General features: G+C 47.8%; 2 protein-coding genes across 2 annotated transcripts in view; one reads left to right on the forward strand and one right to left on the reverse strand.

Moving 5' to 3' along the window:
- map3k5 (mitogen-activated protein kinase kinase kinase 5) overlaps positions 1-23,566 on the reverse strand; it is a 25,589-nt gene continuing 2,023 nt past the window's right edge. The window contains exons 2-30 of the mRNA XM_068753472.1: positions 19,646-19,785; positions 19,058-19,081; positions 17,012-17,205; positions 15,316-15,484; positions 14,270-14,376; positions 12,927-13,097; positions 11,967-12,079; positions 11,394-11,553; positions 11,166-11,319; positions 10,972-11,079; positions 10,715-10,767; positions 9,775-9,870; positions 9,450-9,531; positions 8,204-8,337; positions 7,747-7,874; positions 7,425-7,561; positions 7,038-7,143; positions 6,233-6,390; positions 4,961-5,138; positions 4,505-4,522; positions 3,963-4,140; positions 3,570-3,738; positions 3,303-3,488; positions 2,560-2,665; positions 2,219-2,471; positions 1,992-2,104; positions 1,744-1,850; positions 1,444-1,520; positions 1-987 (exon numbers count right to left, since the gene is read on the reverse strand). Of these exons, the coding sequence (XP_068609573.1) occupies positions 927-987; positions 1,444-1,520; positions 1,744-1,850; positions 1,992-2,104; positions 2,219-2,471; positions 2,560-2,665; positions 3,303-3,488; positions 3,570-3,738; positions 3,963-4,140; positions 4,505-4,522; positions 4,961-5,138; positions 6,233-6,390; positions 7,038-7,143; positions 7,425-7,561; positions 7,747-7,874; positions 8,204-8,337; positions 9,450-9,531; positions 9,775-9,870; positions 10,715-10,767; positions 10,972-11,079; positions 11,166-11,319; positions 11,394-11,553; positions 11,967-12,079; positions 12,927-13,097; positions 14,270-14,376; positions 15,316-15,484; positions 17,012-17,205; positions 19,058-19,081; positions 19,646-19,785 (3,680 nt within the window). The 3' untranslated portion in view covers positions 1-926. The remainder of the gene's footprint in view (positions 988-1,443; positions 1,521-1,743; positions 1,851-1,991; positions 2,105-2,218; positions 2,472-2,559; positions 2,666-3,302; positions 3,489-3,569; positions 3,739-3,962; positions 4,141-4,504; positions 4,523-4,960; positions 5,139-6,232; positions 6,391-7,037; positions 7,144-7,424; positions 7,562-7,746; positions 7,875-8,203; positions 8,338-9,449; positions 9,532-9,774; positions 9,871-10,714; positions 10,768-10,971; positions 11,080-11,165; positions 11,320-11,393; positions 11,554-11,966; positions 12,080-12,926; positions 13,098-14,269; positions 14,377-15,315; positions 15,485-17,011; positions 17,206-19,057; positions 19,082-19,645; positions 19,786-23,566) is intronic.
- LOC137909563 (uncharacterized) lies at positions 21,217-22,339 on the forward strand. The gene is made up of 3 exons (XM_068754027.1): positions 21,217-21,230; positions 21,305-21,952; positions 21,994-22,339. The coding sequence occupies exons 1-3, from the start codon at positions 21,217-21,219 to the stop codon at positions 22,337-22,339; spliced, it is 1,008 nt and encodes a 335-aa protein (XP_068610128.1).

Below are 23,566 nucleotides of genomic sequence, written 5' to 3' on the forward strand. Positions count from 1 at the left end.
CTCATGATAATTTTCCCTATTTTTGATACGTTTTAAAAATATGTCTTCCATATGAAATTTCTTTTCATATTAAAACTCTCATTACAGAATACATCTGATAGAATGTCTACACAAACTGTATACCGGTAAGCACAATTTTGTCAGTGTACAACAATAAAATTTGAGAAAAAGTGTTGAATATATATATTTAATATTAAATTAACTAATCCTACAATTCATATTTAAATGTGTTCATTAAAGACTCTGTCCAAGCCACATTGAAATTTAACAATGCTATCAATATTTTTTTGAAGTACATAAATGTAATTGAAATTTTATAAGACATTATTTACACATTTCTGAAAAATAAAAATGTAAATCTTTCTTATAAAAGGAAATGTGGAAAAAAAAAAGCATAAACAACTTGAAAAGTATGGATATAAAATAAAAAAAAATTAAACAGGGCATGCACTGGCATCCTTCAGATCACCATAATTAAATTAAAAATACATTTAAATAAAGTAGTGATAAGATGATAAAAACATTAGCACTGATGAGTTTAAAGGTCATTCTTTAGGCTTGCATTAGAAAAGCGGTCAGTCTCCATATCTGTAAACACCAACAGAATAAATGTTTTAACAGATTTCAAGATTTGAATAACAGATTACTCACCAAATTGTCATTTTCTACGCATCTTTAACAAAAAGCTGCGTAAGGTCCGTAAGGCATAGCAAATCTAGTGGCACTTCTCAGGAACTGTCGCCTTCAAAGTGACCTTTCATTGATCCTTTTCTCAAATCCATGAAAACACTCCTGACATCATCAGCCGAGGAGTCCATCGTGGGGTCGGGTGGCTGCTCTGTGGAAGCTCTTCTCCTGAAGTCTGGGTTGTATAAATAGTGAGGTAAGGAGCAGAATAACACGCCGTTTGGCCACCACCTAAGGCCTCAGGTTGGTTTCTGCCTGTAGTCTGTGATGGCCTTCCAGAGTTTACACAGAATCCCACCTCTGGCGGGACAGAGAAAAGGCCGTTAGGCTACAATGGCAGAGAGCGAGACCTGAGCGCATCGCTAGCATCACCAGATCTGATTCATTATGCATGTGGGGCGTGCCAGATCATTAGCTTTCAATTTATGTTGCATCAATGAGAGTTTTTACAAAATACAGACGTCACTGTTTAGCAGAAACCAAAATAAAAACGTTTAACTTTCCTGCAGAGAGGGAATTCATTTTTGCTTTACAGACAAAACTTTTGGAGAAATGAGGGATTTTAGCTCACGCTAACGAGTTGCTAAGGTGTAAAATGTCCCGGATAAACAATTCTATTCTATGCTATAAATAGAGCTTTGACAGGTTTGACTGTTCCCTGATATCAGTAGAGCTGCCGTTTATTTTATTCTCATTGAAGGCACATTATCGAATACAATACAATTAAAGGTTAAACACATTGGCAGGTTTTCCCACCTCAGTCTTAAACCCTTCAGGTCGTCTCTTGTTACGTCGTGGAGGATGTCATTCAGTGTGTACTCTTCATTCAGGATCTGGAGAGACAGAATGAAACGCAGCTCCTGCATTGGCATTTGGAAACACGCAATGATGCGTACCATCCCGTGATATCAATTTTAAAATGTCTTCCTTCTCAAAAATATGGTAAATAATATGCAAACATCCCTCACAGATCGACAAACAGCAGGTCATGGGTGGGTTCTAATGAGCGCTGTGGAACCGGTGCCGCGTGACCTTTACAACCAGCAGGGGACTCACTCTGTCCAAGGAGTCCTGGTCGGCACCATAAAGCCTGAGCCAGCTGGTCAGATCCGGGTCCTCGAGTATCCGCCGTCTCTCCGGTTCATCCGATGGTGAGGGAGCGTCTGGCAGAAATACAGCAAACAGACTCCTTCAGACATCCGGGACTCGTTTATCTTCCAGATGCGCAGGAAATAACCTGCTACAGCGACAGCAACAGGACAGCGAAGTCCCCTGCAGTGAATAAAGGCCACGAGTGTCCGGACCTGCAGGCTCACAGCGAAGCCTCAGGATCCTGATCTCCTGCTCCCTCTCCTCCAGCACTTGTTGCAGGATGGCCTGATATTCCCTCTCCTTCTCCAGCAGCTCCTCCAGCAGCCTGGATTCAAACAAATCAGAGGTAATATGACATGATGATGGAACCCCCCCCCCCCCCCCACCATTAAATCGATTCCCTGCAGCAATTATGCATCCGATCCCAGTTTATGCCCACCTGTTGGTCTCCAGCTTCATCCTGCCCAGCTGCATGCTCACGGAGTGCTGTGCATTCTGGGACGCGTGCGACACGGTGGAACTGAGCGTGCTCACTCCTGAGGTGGCTACCGTGTCGTCGTGAGGGGCGACGGGAGGCACGCGCCTCTGGCGGGTGGAGTTTCTGTTCGGTTCGCCGTCGCCGCAGTCGTCGTCGACGTCCTCCTGGTCGGCCGCGTCGCTCTCCGAGGCCAGGCTGAAGTGAGGCCTCAGCTCTGAATGATCAATCACATTTCTCAGGTCACTTCTGAATAGGGGGATAAATGACGACGCATTTTGGGGGGGGGGCAGCGATGGCGTTACCTGGCACCAGGATCGTGATCGCCGTCTGCACAGCTTTGCGGATGATGTTGTCCAGAGCGAACATCCAGTGAGGCTTGATGTTGTGATTTCGCAGCACTTTGTTCACCTGACAATAAAGTATTCATAATTATTATTAATACATAGATTTTTAATCATTGACCTTTAAAGATTAACATTGTTGCTAATAAGGTAAATATTTCAACATTATTTATAGTCTCTATTACATGCATGCACCACTGAATATTACTCATATATTATTGATAATAAGTATGGATTCTGCTACTCATCTGCTACTAAAACAGTTTATATTAATGACCAGCAGGGGGCATCACAGCTTACGTTTCCTGGAGGATTATGCAACAACGCCTCTTGCAAATATTAAATAAGGCACCTGCTATACAGGCATTTCAGAAGTGCCTTTCAACAGAATGTGCAATTACTCGCCACACATTTCAGCTTTCATCGCCTCAAATAAAAGCATTTCACTATCATTTGTGGGATTTTTGCGCAGAAGCAGCTGCATCCTGGTTCCTGCCGTCTCTGCAGCTCATGCACGCATATAATATTTATACTTAAATACTGAGAGCTCATGGTTTATGCAGAGGCAAGGAGCATCGCTGTACACAACCAGAGGATGGGTGATGAACAGAACCACATATGTAGGACAGGAAATGCAGAAAATCAACAGCCAGTGTGTGTGTGTGTGTGGGGGGGGGGGGGGGGTGTCTATGCTATAAACTCACAGCATCTTGGAAGCCGAACAGCACAACCTGCAGCTGACTGATGGCGACGCTGTCAAAGTCCAGCTCCAGCTTGAGTTGGGACAGAGTGCTGGCGATGATTTTCCTGTCCGCCATGCGAACAAAGTCAGCCAGACTGACCACGAGGGTGGAGATGTGCTGAGGCTTTAGTTTGATATCCTCCGAGCCCTTGGAGGTGAGAGGAAGAGGAGCTGTTTATCAGAAATAGCTGCCATTCTTTGGGCGCTGATGGTGTTTTCTGTCACCAACCTGAGTGAAAGCCTCCATCAGGTTGGTCACCACCTTGTCCCGGTCCTCGGTCAGGATGTGGTGCAGGGTGGCCCGTCTTTCACTGTCTTTCCTCAGCATAAAGAAACCCGAGTCCTTCTCGTCGGGAGACGGAGGCGCGCTGTGGTCCTCAAAGTTTTCCACCGGAATGCTGGTCAGAAAAAGAAACGACAATAAAATCATTTCCAAAGGAAGGCACAAGTAGATCTCTGAATATGTGTATAATGAAAGTGACATTTATGACTTTGAAGGTGCAAATTTGACTTTTAATTCTACTCATACTAAAAAAAAAGTGCACATAGCAGGACTGCATGCAGGAACAAGCCCTTCTATCGATTTCCGTCGCATTTCTAGCCCCCCCCCCCCACCCCACACCTGAGGAAGAGGGACCTGGGCCCCTTGACATCCCTCTCGCTGTAGCACTTGATGCTGGGCTTGAAGATGAAGGGGTTCGTGTTGAGGTCGTTGTCAGGGGAGACGGAGCCATACTCGCTGCTGCTGCTGGTGTCTTCCACGACCACCGGCACCGGCAGGGAGATACTGCGGAGGTACTCTGGGGGACGCGGTGAAAGGAAATGAAAACCATTTATCAAGCCTGGGGGGGGGGGGGGGGGGCAAATAGAGCAGTTTAAATCAGATTATATCTCTATCATCATGTCTAGTGATGATAGAGATATAATAAAAAAATATTTTTTTTTGCGTAGAAAGTGTGAAACAGGGACCAGAAAAACATTCTAGCAGTTGGAAAGCCGTCAAGTTGTGCAATGTCTATTTCGAGGGCAGAGAGTCGTGCAAGGCAGGTAGAAAAAAAAAAAAGGCAGGAAAACGGTAGCCTAGATTCTCTTCAGCCAAGCAGCCAGATGTTTCACAGACATGAAGTAGTTCCTGCAAGTAGCGTAGAGAGTAAAGCGCCTCACCTGTCACTGGTGACAAAGCTGCAGGGGGGGGAGGGGGAGGGGGAGGAAGCACAAACGACGTGTCAGCACTTAAACAAGAACACAATTTCAGGCAGTTAAAGGCGTATTTCCTGCCATGCAAAGTGATGTGATGTGATGTTTCAGGCTCTTTTCCTAGTCGGTGAGGGGGGGGGGTTAACTGAGGACCTCGAATGACTGAAGAAACACGCCATTACATGCAGGTTTTTTTTTTCCATCATCATGCTAAGCTAAATTAGCCATCACATGCTTTACTTCCTGGATGAAATCCGTTCATTTATTTCCCGATGCTTGTGTTTATTCAACATATAATTCTCGTTCAACGGGGGCTTTTTTGCGACTTGTTGCACACACTTGTGCGCTAAACCTTTGATTTTAGTGTCGTGGACGCTAAAGGACGTCCCAAATGAGGAACAAATCCCAAAAAAGCGAACCCACCGGAGAAGCTGCTCTTGCTCTTCTTCTTGCGGCTGGTGACGGTGAGGAACTCGTCGGTGAGCAGGTCCAAAGCGGTGGCGCGACAGTCCGGGTCGGGCTCAAAGCAGCGCAGGATGAAGGCTTTGGCCTCCAGGGACATGGACTCTGGGATCTCGGGATGGATCTTAAACATGCCCACCTGCAATAAAAAAAAAAAAAAGAAAACCTCAGATGGAGGTCGGGAAAGTGAAGGCCAGAACGCTGGCCGGCGCGCGGCGTTCTCCTCGCCGGGTAGACGATCGTCAGCCCGGGAGGCCTGGTCGTTGCAGCTGAGAGCAGAACGTTCAAAGGCGAAGCTTGAGGCTCTGAAAATAAGAACGCTGTTCAGGAATGTTTGACTTGAGAGATACGCTCCTCCCTGGAGACATTCCACCGGGATGACTGAAGCATTTGTACGAACTGTTTTGACTATTTGGGATAAGCCTTCTCTACCATAAACACGGCAGGATGAAGGCAAACGCAATCTGATCGCACAAGCAGAGTCATGAATTCTCTGATCTTTATCCAGAATGTGTGAGGAGATTTCCCCCCCCCCCCCCCTCCTCGTGTAAACTCAAAGCCATTTAATTCAATTACATCCTACAGAAAAGGGCTTTGATGGGAGCGCATTAATGCTCTCCAGGGCGCGCCTCGAACGTCTTTAATGGCCCACCCACACGCGGATAAGCTCATTGGCTCTTTACATCTCCATCCAAAGCAAACACGCGCTGTAAATGGAACTGAGTAATGGCTTGTGTGCACAAACGGCATTTGGAGTTTCCACCGGGCCGGATCGCATTGCAGCACACAGGCAGGTGAAAACAGTGGGTTTCCATAATTTAATCATGTTAGTTAATCTGTTAGTTTGGGGGGGATTACAGCTTTAATGTCTTTTATTGTAATGCTTCTACATCAATAGCAAGAAATGCTCTTTATTCTGTTTTTATTTATATGGGTTATTAAAGTCAAATGTAATTCCCTTTTCTCTTTTTCAGATTATTATTGTTATTTATCTACCTATTTAATTAGTTTTATATACCCATAATATGATTGTCCAGTTTGCATGAGGGGATAAACCAGTTGCCATCCGATGGTTATTTCAGTGATTTTAAGAGGAGATCAAATCTCACCTGGACAGAATCGTGCCCCCTTGACCTCTGGGAGGAAACAAACTCGGTGCTATAGAGCAACTTGCTAAAATTAAACCCGCCACCCGGAGGTATTTTGGGGGTTGGAACTGCTGGTGTTTCTCACCTTGAACATAGCAGCCTGTGGTTCTCCCAGTTCATAGAAAGGCGGTTTCCCAGTAGCCATCTCTATGATGGTGCAGCCCAGAGACCAGAGGTCAGCCGGCTTCCCGTATCCCCGAGGACCTTTGTCTATGATTTCAGGAGCCATGTACTGCAGCGTGCCTGGACAAATGATAAATACACAATGAATGTCTTTACTGGTTTCTCTGGGACTGCAAAAGAGATCAACCGACTGTCCAATGGCAAATTCCACGTTTGTTCTTTAACGATCAACAGCTTTGGTTACGTAAAGAAAGTTGAAATACACAAAGATATTAATATTTATATATATATTAGATTGATATAATATAATCTGCACCAAAGCAAAGCATAGCATGAATTTAATATAATTATCAATCAGAGATAATGACAAATGATCACAGCTGACCAATCAGGTTCAGGCAAGCCTTCATGCGCCGTCGAGTAATCGCATCTGAGTTTTAGGTCTCAGCTTTCCACTGAAAGGATTCTTTTGTGCTAATTATAGCCGGCCGGGCTGCGTGAGCTGCTTTTAGAGGCTTGTGTGCTCAGCTAAAAACAGACGGGGATGCACTAATAGCAGGATCCGGCTAAATAAAAAGGAGCGCGCAGTTTCCTGAAAGAGCTCTTGCCAGACATCCTGATCCAAGTGAGAAAACTGTGCTATGGGCCGCTGTAAAAAAAAAAAAAAAAAAACTTGCCTGATCTGACTCATGCATGCTCAACAGCCCGGAATAGCAGCAGCAGCTATTACTGGCAATTTCAGGAAGTCAACATGAAGCATTTCACACCTGTAAAGGTCTCAGTGCAGGGGTTGATCCCAGCTAACCTCTTGGATGTGCCAAAATCTGATATCTTCAAGACGCCGCTGTAGGTATTGATGAGGACATTGTCGCCCTGAAGATTGGAGACACATCCATCAGAACGGCGCACGCACACACACACACACACACACTGAGATAACACGAGGCAGTGCAAATCCTTCAAGGTGACAAACAGCAGGTTGGTGGAGGAGAAGCGACATCCGGGTTGTTGGAAGAGTTCCCAACAGACGCTAATGAACTTGGGGAAAAAAAAAAAAAGCAAAACAGCGTCTTTCTGGAAATGAGCCGAGAAGCTAACAATTCCACGGATACGCTAAAACGCTGAAGAAGAAGAAGAGGAGTCTGTTCAGTCACCTTGATGTCTCTGTGAGCTATCTGGTTGTCATGCAGGTATTTGAGTCCCTCGAGAATCTGCCGGGTGTAGAAGCCGATGGTGGACTCGTTGTCCTTCAAAGGACCCCACTTGGACCTCAGCAGGGCGGACAGGCTCCCTGGACGACGCGACGTAAAGCAGAACAAGGATCGGCAAATGAAATCGTAAGTAGCGCAAGTGAGATTCTTCGGCTGACAAATTCTGTAGACTATTATTGATAAGGCAAGGAAGTGAAAACACGACTTATTTTTGCACATATTTTTGTTGTGTATATATTTTAGATAAAAAAAAAACATGACTTACCTCCCGGCACCTGCTCCATGAAAATCTTTATGAAGCCGTTCTCGCTGATCGATCCGAGGTACTGGACGATGTTCTTGTGCTTCAAGTGTTTGTGGAGAGCGATCTCCTCGTGGAGCGGCTGTGAGTACCTGTAGTTAAAAATAACATCGAGTTTAAGCGCTCTAATTTTTGGTTTTATTATACATCAATATCTATTCTCCTGTCACTGTGATGCAAAGAAACATCCTTTCATAACAGCGACAAAGAAAAATGATCACATAAAAAAAAATATTGACTTCAGCTTCATAGCTTCAGCTTCAATAGCTTCAGTGTGTTTGCTATTGTGTGTGTGTGTGTGGGATTTTAAAGTCTTCAGAGAGGCTCGAAATAAAGAACCCAACAAAAACTTAATTCAACCCACAACCCCCCCCCAGCATAAATACGAAGTCAAATGTAGCTCCTCGTGGCAGATCCTCACCTGCTGTCTCGTTCTGGTATTTCTTTGATGGCCAGGCGGACCTGGTTGCTGAGGTCCCGGCCCGCATACACCACACCAAATGTGCCTTTTCCCAGAATCACACGGTCTCCAAGTTCATCGTACTCGTAGTCGTACTGCAGACAAGGACAGGAAGCACACGCCATGACCAGGAAGCGAACCACACATGTTGGATGTGTCGTATTTTTTGGGGGGGGCAAGCGACCAACATCAGTGAAGGCAGTCTGATTTGACTCGGGTAGAAAGGTAACGTTTGACTTCCTGACTCTCTCTGGCCACTCCTTCCCGTTACCTGGGATACATTTGTGATTTCTCCGAGCCCATCTAGCAATAATCCATGACGCGATCATGTGTTTGTGATGGTTGCAAACCAATCTCCATCCACACTGATGCCACGTTCATGCACAGCCATAATGCTTGTCACTCGTTCACCTGTTTACCTGTGGAATGATCCGATTGGGCGTGATCAGACCTTTTATTCGGTATGACTCTGTATTAGATGCAGTTCCCACTGAGGGAAGTCAAAAAGACACGCTCTCTTGTTCTCCTTCCTGTTTTTTTTTTATGTTGGAGAGTTTCGACATACCCTACGTGAAAACTTATTAGTCAATTTATGATCAAATACGGCGATTTTCTGGGTAATCACATGACTTTAAACCCGTTATATTTTGTTACAGCTCAATATGAAAGCCTCTAATATAATACTTTTGCTTGTCGTGTTGTGGTAAATGCTTTAACAAAGAAAACGTTAAGACTAATGGTGAAAACCTTTGATCTGCCCCAAGTCAAAAAGGGTGCGGCTCTGTTTTGGGCCAATCCTGTTTTCCCACAGGAAGGCGAGAGCAGCAAGCAGATCTTATCTCAGCAGGTTACGGGTTCACCCTCTCTGGGCTTGCAGCTGCGTTTCAATCTGCTTATTATGATGCCATTTGCGGGAAAAGCTTGTACAAACCTGCCGAACAGTGAAAAGATACGTTTTGAGGCAGTTGTGTTTGGACTGAAACACCAAAATAATGTTTCCTGTGGCATTTGAAAATGTGTGCAAACTAAAATCACCACAAAGACACGACAGGACGCAACGAAACGATCCACAGACATGAAATGTTAAATCCTTTTTAAGTTCTGGTGCTGGTGTATCTGTAACTAAATTATAGGAAGAAATTGTCAATCAATTTTAAAGTTATACTCATATAACCCTCTAATCAATATGGAAGTGGATTGATCTCACCTCTAAGGCATCGTTGTCACAGTCCCCCTCCTCCGGACCGTTCCACGCCTCCTCCGCTATGCTGTTGACCAGATCGCAGAATCTGTCACGGGAAAAGCCGGATCGGCGTCAGTTAGGTTCACAGAAAAAAGTCGTTTATTGTGTTTTTGTCATCGGTGATAAAACAAACCAAAAAAAAGGATATCAGATGAAATTATTATTTATATTCAGGCAGATATTTATTAAATCTGTGATTTGATTCTCAGGACATTTTAGGGCTATAAAACCTGATAACATCAATTTAAAACGACAAAGCGTTTGAAATCCAGACTTGAGCAGGCCAGACCTTCTGCAGTGGATCTCTGTGCAGAAGTAGATCTGGAAGTCTTCCGCGTTGTGAAGGACGTAGAGGAAGGCGCTGCGCTCGTCAAACTTGGAGATGCTGAGGACAAAACGGTTCAACCGTTAGCCGGATGATGTTGTTGTTGATCACATTGCTGCTTTTGTGTCCTGCTGGAATGTCTGCAGGCCGAGTGGGCATGAAGAACGAGTTGTTCCCTAGCAACATGCGAGCACAAGAACATCCACGCCTCCCGGATCCGACACCGACTTCCCTCTGAAGGAAGCGGAGAAGGAGGCGCAGTGGAGAAGTCGCCAAAAAAATAAATAAAAATCTCTGCGGTATGAAACGGCGGATTGGGAGATCGGGGGGGGGAGTTGCAGTGACTGTCAAGCACTTTTCTACAATCATCACGCTGTAGCTATATGCTAATTACATTTTCACCCAGTAGGTTTTTAATGAAATTAATTTTGCAGCACTTCTGTAAAAGTTAGCTTCACATGCATGCAAGAGATTTGAACACGCACTGTACAAATTTAGCAAAAAATGAGCAGTACGTCATTACTTATTGGGTGGCGTAGTGGTTAGCGCTGTCACCTCCCGGCAAGAAGGTACCGGGTTCGAATCCTATCTGTGCAGAGTTTTTATGTTCGCCACTTATCCGCGTGGGTTTTTTCCCGGTTTCCTCCCACCTCCAAAAAACACGCAATTTAGGTGAATTGATTGCACCAAATTGTAATGGATTCATGCGATGCACTGGCGACGCGTCCGGGGTGTACCCCGCCCTCTCGCCCATAGCAAGCTGGGATAGACTCCAGCGACTCCCGTGGACCCGCAAAGCGGCTCAAACCCGAAGGGACGGGTTGTGGCGACCCCCAGGAACAGTCTGGACATTGAACGCACCACCCTCCGGGGATGGTCGTTACTCCGCTCAGCAAACACTGACCTGACGCCTCGCACTGATGTGGCGCTGAAGTTCCACTCGTGAATCCCCTTCTGCTGCAGGACGGATCAGAAAACAAGTCATTGCAGCCTCCGGCAGCACAACAGCAGCGATGATGGCCGTCTGACGGCGGCGACGCTAGCCCGCACATGCTAACGGCAGTAAAGCAGGTTGTGTGACGTGATCACAAATCTCCACCGGGGGGGAGGGGGGGGCGGGGGTAAAGTTGCTGGATGATTTAAAAAAAAATGCTGACTCACCTTGTCGTCAGGGGCAACGTGCCAGATAGACACCGTGTTGTCCTCCACGTCTTTGTTTATGGACAAATAAGACGGCTGGTACACTTTAGTGGGCTCTAATATCAACACCTGGAGGAAAGACGGACGAGCGTAAACCTATTTCGCTTCTACGCAGTCCATACTGAACAAACTGAACCCCGGAGGGAGTCACTCACAGGGAATCGGACAGAGGAGACGTCTTTCTTCGTGGCCTCCACCATGAAGTCCATCCAGAAGTCCACCAGCTCCTGCTTGGGCGCCGGCTGCTCCGAGCCGGGCTTATGAAACTGCTGGTAGATCAGGATGGTCTCCACCAGCGTACGAAGATACCTGAAGAAGCAATCATCCAAACGTTCAGAATCCAAATCCATGTACCGCCGACAGCGTCTTATCTGCATCCTCACCAGATGGGGGCTTTGAGCTTGAAGAGCTTCTCGGAGGCCTGGATGACCCTCGTGTTGTCGCAGGCCAGGATGCTGGCGCCCAGGAAGAAGCCCACATCCCAGTAGCTCTGCAGCTTGTCCAGGCTGCCTTTCTTACCCAGCAGGCTGCTCAGCTTCACTCCTGGAAGAACAGCAAGCGTCATCTTTCAGCTGACAAATGGATTTGTTCTGTCTTCAAAAGCTACGGATCTATAGATCCAGAAAGAAACCGCCGTGACTGGAAGTCTGCTTTTAGTGTTTAACTTCTAAACTAATAATGAGATCAAAGTGAATCCAGTTGTAACGGTTTGTTTTCATGGTTAAGGAATCTAAAAAAAATGAGATAAAATAAAAGTAAGGACATTATTTTTGGTGTAAATCACAACATAGGCGGGGGGGGGGGCTGAGCTCTCCAAGTGCGTGGCCTATTGTTTGGTGCTGGACAGCTTCCAGACATTTCTTTCGTGAATTTAACTCCATTCGTGCCTCTGGGATGAACAGAGTGACCGCATCGACCGGAGCGAGGGCCGATAGCCCACCTCGCCTCCAACTCACCCACTTTTCGCAGCTCAAACGACGTGTCAAACTGGTGACCGGCAGCCAGGAGCAGCACGGCGTAGTTGATTCCAGAGTGTAGCGTCGGCTCCGACTCAAAGCCCTTTTTAAACCTGTCGGAAAAAGAAAGAGCGACTCAATTAAGCGCTTTTTTTTTTCTACCGAGAAACAAATCCTCCCCGGGATCCCGGAGGAGCTCGGCGGCTGCTTGAGACGCTTCAGGTTAGAGAGCAATAAAAGAAACGGCGGGTCTTCTCACGAAACAGGAAATGTAATTTACCTAATGAGCAATCTGGCGTGTTGAGAAGGCCGTTGCTAGGGGACACGGGGCTGAATATTACAGCCAGAAGGAAGAAGTAACGATTCCAGATGAAGCCAATCAACAGCTTTGCATGATTATCACTACATTATAACTCCCCTGGTCCTGCAAGGCCTCGACTCGACTGTCTGAAGGCCGTTCCCCGCGGATCGTCTGACTAATGAGCATCAAGCAGATGCTGCAGCGCCTCCATCCAAAAGTTTTTGCGTGGTCAAAACCTGGAAAGAACATTCCGAGATGATCCCGTTGGTGGGTTCCGAGTGAGAAAGGACAGAAGCCAAGGATTTTCATTCATTCGATACGTCAGCCTTTGTGATACTTCTGGAAAGCAGGCTCATTTTACTGACGTGAACATCGACTCTGCTTTTTGTTATGTTTGAAACTGACATTTTAATCCAAAAAGAGTGGATTATTTTAGATTATGGAAGAAAACGCGGCTCCCGGCTTTCCTTAGACGACGCGACTGACAAGGTGTTCATGCCTTTAAGGAATTCTAAAGACCTTTGGTGTCGTTACCAGCAGTGTTGATGCCCTCTTGCTTCCTCCCTGCTGACACCCTCACAATAAGAGCATTTACAGTCAACCCACAGAGTCACCTGAAACCCCCCCCCCCCCCCCCCCCCTGTTAATCAATCTCTTACCAGTGCGCGCCGCTGTCTCTGCTCCGAGTGTCGGTGAAGTGAGACTCCAGGAACATATCCTTGTGGATCCGTCCCACCAGGCAGTAAATATCCGAAGCCACCTGCTCCTCTCCCTCCACCAAGGGCAGCATAATGTCCAGCGCCTTCTGCCTGTCGCCCGGCAGGTTCCTCCTATGCTCACAAACATGCGCAAAAAAAGAAGAAGAAAAAAAAAGCAGGCGGTAAATTAAAATTGAGCTTTTTTTTTATCCCAGTGCAAGAGAATCTAATCGGCTTTGCATTTTCAGAGCCGGCATACGCTAGAAGCAAGTAATACGATTTCATGCAGCTTCCTTTGGAGCTGCAAAAAAAAGGCTTTTTCTTTTCTCATAGCGCTTCACAAAGACCTTGAAACAGACGCTGATGAGTAAATCAGTGGGATTCGCCTTTAAGCGAATTACATCTCTTTCTTAATTCATAAAACAACAAGAAGATAAAAACCACTTACGTCTTTACATAATCACAATGAGAGTCAAATTTATTTGCTGCCTTTATAGCCTAATAAAAGGTTCACTGGGGTTTTACTGCACATTAAATACATAATATTTATGACCCTGTTAATTATTAGGACCATAAAAGTAATCACTGGGTTGAAAACGGTAAATCGTGATGTGCACCAGCAGCTATTGATTATAATCCATGCTTGTGTTTAAGTGTTGTGTCTACATAGGGAACAGCCACAGCTATTAGGAGCGCCGCTTACGTTACCCAGGTAACAGGGTGCGTTTGAATAAACACCGTTATATAAGCTATAAGAGGCCATTAATTAATCCTAACATAACGGGGATGATTTATATCCTCAGGTTCTGGATTATTACGGTGATTTTTGCAGCGGTTTGTTGGAACCTCGACTCTAAACAGCCATTTCTGAAGACAGTGAAGGCATCGCACGCTTCAAGAAGAAATGAAGTTTGGTCTCACATAATGTGTGTGACAAAACTTCTCCTCCGGAGTGATGTTCAATAAAATGCGCCAGCTGAAAGCCATCACCATGGAGACCGTCCAGTGGGAGAGATGCTCAGGGAGACGAGAGCTGCGGCTCTCCTCTTTCATCGCTCCGTTTTCTCTCGTTGGTATTTGCGGAGGAGATTCTTCCCTCGTTCCGTGAGGCTTTCGGTAACCAGGCCAGCGTTCATTCGTATTCCTGCCGCCGCCGATCGGTTCGCCAACACTTCAACCTTCAGTAGAGTTAAACGTGGGCGCTGAACCCCTTTTAGCAGGAACTCAAGCCCATTTGAACTGCTTCAGTCGAGGTGTGTGTGTCTGTGTGTGTGTGTGTGTGTGTGTCGCTATGACCATCTTACTGATTCAGTGCAAAGGCGTAGTGGAACTTCACGTGTGGATGAGCCATGGGGTCAAAGGTCGGGAGCTTCTCCAGGGTCTCCACAAGCTTCACAATGGACTCGTAATCCTAGATGAGAAATAAGGAACATGTAAATTACCCATGATTCCCTGGCATTGACTTCCTCCAGACGCACACGGGGGGGGGGGGGGGGGGGCGTGTCTGACGTCCCGTTTATTCCTTCCGTGTGAAACTCAACTGTCTGCTTGACACCAAAAGCAGTTCAATAACGAATAACTTGCCTCTGCAGCCACTCTATCCCCAGAGCACGCTCAATAATTCAGCACATGCTCGCTGCCCGTTGTCGCGATGAATCAATCATGAGTGCGATCGCTGCCCGTGGCGAGTGGGGCGTTCGAGAATGATGGAAGGCTCCGTCTCAATGCAAAGACCGAGAAACGCAGCGAGCCGCTGATTTAAGACCAAACGCTTTGCCCCGGAGCTTCTCCGCAGGCGCTCTGCGATCGGCCTCGGTTTGGGAAAACCGCAATTTGTAAGAGGAGCGACGGTAACGGATCCAACCTCAGGCGGTGAACTCGCTCTCACTGTTTCGGAGGTTTCGTACAGTCGCTTCCTGCGTGGGGGTCAGGGGTCATCATGCACGCATCTGCATTTAAAGGGCTCAAAGAAAATGATCTGTGGGCATCACCGAACTGTTTGGCGCTGCATTTCTGTCCTTCAGGGAGAAGCCATTTAGATCCGAGCATTTTGATTAATCTCTGATGGATTACGTAGAAAATGTGCCCATTTACGCACAAGGTTCAGCTGTTTTGCCTTTTCACAAACCAAAGTAAAACTGTGAAATTAATCGGAGTAAAACGGCCATCCGCCAACAAATCCCGAGCTCCATCTCTATCTGTTAAATATTTCAGAGACTACTAACTCCCGTCTGAACAATTTCAGCTGTTGTCTTTGTGATGCTTGCAAATGTTTAATTGAATAAAATCCGCTTCATTGTGCCTGAAACAAACACAAAAGGAACCGTTTAGAGGTGTCAAACGGGCCTACCTGGATGTCCCTGTAGGTCAGCAGCAGGTTTATGACGATGTCTACCGAAAGGCACTCCACGTTGTCCAGACGCTGCTGGATCCGGTTCAGCTCGGCGGCCAGTTCCGACCCGGTGTACAGCTCACGGGCCTTACGGATCTCATTCAGGATCGTCTCACGGAAGTACTGGCTGCAGGGGGGGGGGGGGGGGCAAAGAAGCGTATTATTTTTCTGACTTCCATATAAAACCCAATTAACAGCGCCCCAGTCAAATTATTTGAGGCGCCTCAGTTTCCCTTCAAGGTGAAGTTCTGACAGGCCCGAGTTCTAATAAATGTACAATCAGCCACTCGTAAAGAGACACAAGCTAATTTCCACTCGTCTCTCATGGGTGGGGCAGGACGGAATATTTAATAAATGCTGTCAAGTATTAATTCCCATGATGGCGAGACATTTCGTTGTTTACTCCAATCTCTGATGCTTGTTGACACCTACAATGCAATCAAATGTTTGCAGCCTCGTTGGAGTTCGACACTGAAAATAAATCCATTTGATGGATGGTGTTTACATATAATATTTTATTTGCTGCTGAACTACTTTGACCCTCCCTGAAAGGTTTGCATTGCATTTACACCAAGTCATTCTTATTACTAACCAAGATGTGATGTTGCCTTTTTAAAATCAATACCACTGCCTGGAATCGGTTTTAACTAAATGAACCCCTTATCCCATTCGCAACTCTAATTAGCCTAATAACTAGTGTAACAGGGAAAAATAAAGTTGTCTTATTACGTTAAAGAAAGCTCAGGTTCACCCCAGAACTGAGCATAAATTCCACCTTTCATGAATCCCCATGGTAACCCGTTAAGACTTTAATGCAGAATATTTTGGAACATTAAAAAAAAGGATCAGATTTGTGGAATCTGTGGCTGTAGCATCCTTAAAAAAGGACAGTATTCTCTCCTTACATAATAATCCGTGTGAGCTGGTAAAATAAAATGTGTTCATTCATTGTCTTTAAAATAAGGCCATAGTGGAGAAAAAAAACTATTCATGCATGAGCTGCAAAAACAGCCTATAACCCCCCCCCCCCCCCCCCCTCTTCCTCTCCCCTCTGGTTGTTAGCAGAGTGTCCAATTGACAAAATGACTCGGCTCACACTCTCAGATCCATTCAAAGGAACTTTTAAAACTAGGATATATATGTATATATAAAAAAAAGGATCTCACTCCTGTTAAAAATAGCCAGAAACCGGAATGAAAACTGATTGTGCTTCATCAAAATGAACGCTTTTCCTCTCCTGCCTGTAAATCCTGACTCGCGTTCCAGGAGCTGGATAACTGACCGCTTTAGTGGCTGTTGGCAGGACATCCTAAAGTATTACCTCCTGCAACCGTGATGGGCGGTTTGTATTGATTTATTTAGTAAACGCCGGCCACCACTCGAACAAATGAACGAATTACTGTCAGTAAAAACGGGAAGTGTGTGATATCGAAACAAAAGGCCTGTTCTGCTGAGAGAGAGAGAGAGCAGTTGTTAGCAGGAAGAGATTTAAATCGGCGTACCTTTTTGCTTCCTCGTTCTCAAAGCCAGAGAATCCCCTTCATTAACATTCAGCATGGTCTGCTGCAGCGACAGCCCTGCCATGCTTCTACCTGGGCAGGCCATCCAGTAATATTCACCCCAGCTGCAGTGCTTTTGTCCTCGGGCTACTTACTGGGAATTTGCTTGGGACACCTTGAGCAGCTGGATGAAGCGGTCGAGCAGCGGCATGCAGATGGGCCCCAGCAGCATCTCGTAGCTGGGCTGCATCAGCTCGGTCAGGCCCTTCATCAGGCTGCTCTCGCAGCAGTAGACCTTGTTGTGGGGGGTCACCATGTACGGGATGAAGGTGTAGTTGGCCGAGCAGGTCTGTCGACGCGAGAGACGGTTTCAGATTAAGAGACGCCGCTGTATCTGAGCATCGGAAGACTCTTCGGTTTGGTGCGAGACACATTAGCAGCGAGTGAGCCAAACGTGGGCGCAACGTTTGGATAAAAGACCAAACCGCCGATTCTGCAATGACTGGACGACTCCATCTGCAGAGAGGTTTGGGTGAAAACTACAACCCTGAGGCCAAGAAGGAAACATATATAGAGCGTCATACATCTGAAGCAGTTAGAAAATACCCAACAACCACTGGGAGGTCATTTAAGAGCTACACTGCAGGTTGCCTGGAGAAGGTCTGAGCCGTTTCCCCCCCCCCCCTCTTGGAGACGGTTGCAGGTAATGACAGGAGGTTTGGGCGGCGATCTGTCAACACAGACAATAGCAACGAACCGGTCTGAACGGGTGGCAGCCGGGACGGGAGACGTGCACGAGCGGCGACGGTCCCTATGGAGCCGCTTTCTTACAAACACTCTCAGTTGTGCAGGACAAGCTCCACTTGTTCGTGCAGAAACGGATGCAGTGCAGCCGCTCTACCCCGTCATTTACTGCAGCTGCAAGCAGTAAAAGTGTCCTTTAAGCACTTTAATTCTGCACGGACATGCATTGCTGCATCATTCGCCTTATTTTTTTTTTTTACTCTCCAACAGAGGTTGGGATGTTGTTTTTTTTTGAGCTGGGAATCGTGAAGCAATTCTTATATATTGTCCTCTAATCCCATAACGCACGTCTCAGCCCCTTTAATTGATGCAGAAAGGTTTACTTAGCATGCTAGCGCTATTTGTCTGATTGGAAAACCTGCTAGCTGTTAACGTTAAACGAATCCCTTCTCATGCATTACATTTACTGCCGGCGTCTGACTGGCTCAGAGCGAGCTAACCGCACTTTAATGTTTGCACTTCATTTTAAAAGCCATCAAACAGTCATTAGCCCGTTAAAGATGTCGCTGTGACCAACGAGCATCCACGTCTCCTCCACCCGGCTTGAACCGAGCCAGTCGGGAGACACAGCCATGTGCGAACAATTACAGCAACAGTGCACGCGTGAATGGAGGGAAGTCACCTGGATGCTGGAGGTAGTAAAAAGCAGTTCAGTTCAATAAAATGAACAACATATGCTTTTTTTTTTTTTTTTTTTAAAGCAGAGAATAGGACACATTTAGCGCCTGCAGAATGTCTAGAAGTGGAAATTACAAAGACTGTCCTCTGTCACACTTTAGCCGTGCGTGTCATGTGGTGATTTTATGACTGGGGGGGGGGGTCGTGTCATTTATTAGTCCTCATTAGACTTCATTAAAGGCTGTATTCCTGTCCCGTAACCTACGCTATAGCAACAACGCCTCAGCAGGGCTCGGCGATTTAACAGCAAAGGCTCAGTGACTGAAAGCAGAGGTGACGCAAAAAATATTTAGGCTGCCGGCGACCTCGAGTTAAACTTTGGAAAAGGAAATCCATTGTTAAAGAACGTCCAGGTGGTTTGCTCTCACTTTTCATTTGCAAAACTTTGAGTCGACAATTTCCATTCGACTCAAAGAGCTGGTTAAGAGCGCACGCAGCTATGATGAAAGAACAAGGGCGGATAAGGTCTTGAGGAAACTCAGAGGGTTCGAGCGCTCATATTGTGAGTGACAATCAGCGGCGCGTGTCGGAGATCAGCACATTTCACGGAGCACTGAGCCACTCGGGAGAGCAGAGGATTCCATCTCTGCCCACGCTGCACGTTGTGAAGAGGCATATTCTTTGCACCGCCTTGTGTGTGATTTGTGAGCTGTGGGTGAATAATGTGTGAAAGGCAAAGGGGCGGAGGGGGGGGGGGGCAGATGGCTTTGTGTACTTACAGTATTCTTCTGGCAAATGATCTCCTGAAAGATGAGAAAAAGAAACAGATTTATTTAGTGAGGATATTTCTCTGCTGGGAAACTTCTCGGCAAAAATTGTAAATAATAATAGAACATTTTCAGACTACTGTTGGTGAAGAAGCACAAATCCCGGAGGGTCTGGGCGCAATTTACAAAAGGAGCGTTGGCATTTGACTAAAAACCCTCTGATGTTGCGGCAAAAAAAACCTTTTTAAGACAATCAAGCAGCCCGATGGAGATCAGAGGACGCCGCCAGAGAGGAGTGGCGCTTCTAGGCAGACTGAGGTGCAGCCAGCCGACCGTGGAGTCAGGCCGGCGGGCACCGGGGGGGGGGGGGGGGGGGAGGAACCGCAGGAAGGAAAAGCAGCTCCCCATTAGGGGCGAGAAAAAAGTGGTGGCTAAAATAACCCATTTCATTCCGGCGTAGTAACATAACCATCGGTCGAGGATCCCTGCAGCCGACAAAGCTCCTCTCGTTACACAAAACAACAAACCATAGAGGCGTCCGGTGTTCCTGCGTTACGCGCCCCGCGCCTCGCCAGCGGCGTCCGTTAAAAGGGCCGTTACCTGCAGAGACTGGATGGAGTTGGAGTTGGTGTCGCAGTACAGGATGATGTTGTTGGCCATGCTGAAGCTCTCTCTGACCCCCAGGTGGTAGAACAGCGACGGCTGACGGAAGGCGTCCGTCATCTCCACCACGGCTATGTCTGGAGGAGAAGAAGCAGCGGGATGCTCACGTTAAACGCCCCCCACCCTGATGCCGGGTTGAGCTTCCGGCTGTCCACCTCTCCCTGTCAACTGAGGGGGGGGTTAGGAGGGGGGGGTAGTAAACGCACAACTGCCTGCTGGGTTATGCAACAGTTTGCTACTATCGTCTCTGTAATGGGGCAATAAATCAGCGTTATGTGTGCAGCTTCTGCTCCAAAGGGGCAAACGGTCATGGGGCACTGATTTCATAACTTGATGCTCAACTCTGTGCAACACAAACAGACGGCTGATGCAGCAAATCACTCCAGAACGCATTTCTACCCGGATACCACCAGAACCGAATATTCAGATTCTCACGCGTCGTTAAAATAAGGCACTTTTCTTTTTTTTTTTTTTAATCATTCACGTCGTCACAGGATATTTGGAGTTGAAGAATGCTGTATTGCTTCCCTCCTGCAGCATTATGCACACAAGGTGCCCCCCCCCCCCCCCCGAATGTCGGCGCCCAGACAGCGCTGGGTGTCTTATAAATAAAAGATAAGCGCTTCTCATTTCGCCGCCTGCAGGAGACGCCATCGATATTACATCTCAAAGAGACTTTAATGCTAAACAGGCCAATGAAAGGCGACAAAACAACACCCGTTATTATTTTCTGACAGAAGATGAAGGTTGCAGAATCCCCCCCCCCCCCCTCTGCTTCCTCGCAGGCCTCACGGCAGTGGGGAGGGTGTGCAGCTGTCGGAGCGAGGCCGACGCAGGTGATGAATAAGGAAGGCAGGCGCCTTAGACAAAGACACAGAAGAGCTGAGAGGAAGAATCGCTTTCAACGAAGCCGCTGGGAGCCGACGTCGCCGGCGTGGAGCGCGTGCGTTTCAGCGTGGATGAACACCAACATTAGGAACGCAGAGGAGCAACTCGTATCAGACGTCACAAGCGGATCCAGACGTGTTCAGGCCCTCTGAGGGTGACCCCCCCCCCACCACCACCGCACTTATTTGTGTGACCCTGGCATTTCTCCTCGAGCGCCACCATTTGCAGTTTTGGGAGAAGTATCTCAAAAATGGACGGAATATCCTTATAATTTAGCGTAAATAAAACAAAAAATGCATTTTGTAAAAACCAATTTAAATCTACCGGGTTGTTTTTGGGGGCCTGCGCCAAATTGCACAAACCAATATTTAACAAACCAGTGAGTGTCTGTTTTTACTGCGATGGCAAAATATCATTACAGAAAACGTGCAAATAAATTGGGCTGCCACAGTAATCCGTACTGGGAATAACCAGCACAGAGAAACTGGGAATAACCAGCACAGAGGAACTGGGAATAACCAGCACAGAGGAACTGGGAATAACCAGCACAGAGAAACTGGGAATAACCAGCACAGGGTGGTGGTGGTGGTGGTGGGGGGGGGGGTCTGCCTCTCGGTTACATGCCCCCCCTCAGGTGTTGCAGGCCGTCAATGCTATATCCATCTAAAAACCATTAGAGATACCAAGTGTATCCGTATCGGAGAGGAGAGGCGGCCCAACAGCTGCGCCTCCAACAGCTGCACCTTCTACAGCTGCACCCCCTACAGCTGCACCCCCTACAGCTGCGCCTCCAACAGCTGCGCCTCCTACAGCTGCGCCCCCTACAGCTGCTCCTCCTACAGCTGCGCCTCCAACAGCTGCACCTCCAACAGCTGCGCCTCCTACAGCTGCTCCTCCTACAGCTGCTCCTCCTACAGCTGCATCTCCTACAGCTGCTCCTCCTACAGCTGCTCCTCCTACAGCTGCTCCTCCTACAGCTGCGCCTCCTACAGCTGCTCCTCCTACAGCTGCTCCTCCTACAGCTGCTCCTCCTACAGCTGCATCTCCTACAGCTGCTCCTCCTACAGCTGCTCCTTCTACAGCTGCTCCTCCTACAGCTGCGCCCCCTACAGCTGCTCCTCCTACAGCTGCGCCTCCAACAGCTGCACCTCCAACAGCTGCGCCTCCTACAGCTGCTCCTCCTACAGCTGCTCCTCCTACAGCTGCTCCTCCTACAGCTGCATCTCCTACAGCTGCACCTCCAACAGCTGCGCCTCCTACAGCTGCTCCTCCTACAGCTGCTCCTCCTACAGCTGCATCTCCTACAGCTGCTCCTCCTACAGCTGCTCCTTCTACAGCTGCTCCTCCTACAGCTGCGCCCCCTACAGCTGCTCCTCCTACAGCTGCGCCTCCAACAGCTGCACCTCCAACAGCTGCGCCTCCTACAGCTGCTCCTCCTACAGCTGCTCCTCCTACAGCTGCTCCTCCTACAGCTGCATCTCCTACAGCTGCACCTCCAACAGCTGCGCCTCCTACAGCTGCTCCTCCTACAGCTGCTCCTCCTACAGCTGCGCCTCCTACAGCTGCTCCTCCTACAGCTGCGCCTCCAACAGCTGCTCCTCCTACAGCTGTGCCTCCTACAGCTGCGCCTCCTACAGCTGCGCCTCCTACAGCTGCGCCTCCTACAGCTGCGCCCCCTACAGCTGCACCTCCTACAGCTGCGCCCCCTACAGCTGCACCTCCTACAGCTGCACCTCCTATTGATGCCGAGAGCTACGTTGATTCCCTTGCCCACAACTCAAAGCAGAGGAGGAGAAAACGGTTCAATACTCTCGCTATTTGGCTTTCAATAAGCCAAAGCCTGCTACTGCGGGTTCGCCTCTGAGGGGCAAAGGGAGGAGGAGGAGGATGAGGAGGAGGATGAGCCGCACGGCAAATGGAGACCTGTAGATGAGTCTCCTGGGAATCGTTCAGGTGTCTCTGGTATGGATCCTTTCCCCATCCCTCCCTTGGGTGATTCCGATGCTCCTTTCAGAGCGGTGTGTGTGTGTGTGCGTGTGTGTGTGTGTGTGTGTGTGGGGGGGGTAAATGGCGCCGGAGCCCGTTGGAGTGGATATGGATCGCCTCAGCCGCCTCAAAGCGTCTTTTGTCTTCTCTTTCGTGCTCGGAGCCAAATGGAAAGCATATACATTGGAACAGGGCGAACTCTATTTTAACGAGTGCGGGCTGCGGCGTAACGTAAACAGTCAGGAGCAGCGGCCTTCCGCAGGAAACGGCGCCACGCTCACGCCTTCTTTAAGATGCACAACGGAGATCCGTTCCAGACGCGAGCGGAACAGATATCTGCGATTTCATTCCCTGCGAAATCACGGATGGCTCTCGCTCGACCTCATTACGTCAGCCCCGCCCCTCTATTGAACGATGACGCCTGAGAAGAGCTGCGAGACGCAGGAGAGGTGTTTAAAATGTAGCGAGAGCAGAAGCTACAAAGACGACGTTATTACAGCTCGACTCGATACATAAATCCTTCTATTTAACATAACCCGCGTTCCTTTTAGAAGCACGCTCATCACCTAAGAACATTCCACAATTCCCGAAAAGCAAAATTCTATTTCATTCCCGCAGCGTCGCCGCCAAAGGTCACCAAAGGTCACCGAAGGGGCCTATAGCAGGTAGAGTATTCAAATAAAAGCACAAACTGCACATAAGACCCCGTAACCATGGAGACTCAGCGAGGCTTGCAGGATATGGGAGAAGCTCCTCCTGTGCTGCTATTGAACTTTTGCCCCCCCCCCCAGGTTCCTTGTGGAGATGAAGGGAATGAAACCCGTCTTGGTGGAGCCGAGTGCAGCGGGGGGGGGGATTACGACGGACGTTATTTTTTTATTTTTAGAAACGAGCAAGCTCGAGAGGAAACACCCCGAAACAGGAAATGAGATCAGTTCATATCGTCTGGTATCAAAACTCGACTTGATGCTACGGAAGCTAACA

This window comes from Brachionichthys hirsutus, chromosome 20 (assembly GCF_040956055.1).
Source record: "Brachionichthys hirsutus isolate HB-005 chromosome 20, CSIRO-AGI_Bhir_v1, whole genome shotgun sequence".
NCBI lineage: Eukaryota > Metazoa > Chordata > Actinopteri > Lophiiformes > Brachionichthyidae > Brachionichthys > Brachionichthys hirsutus.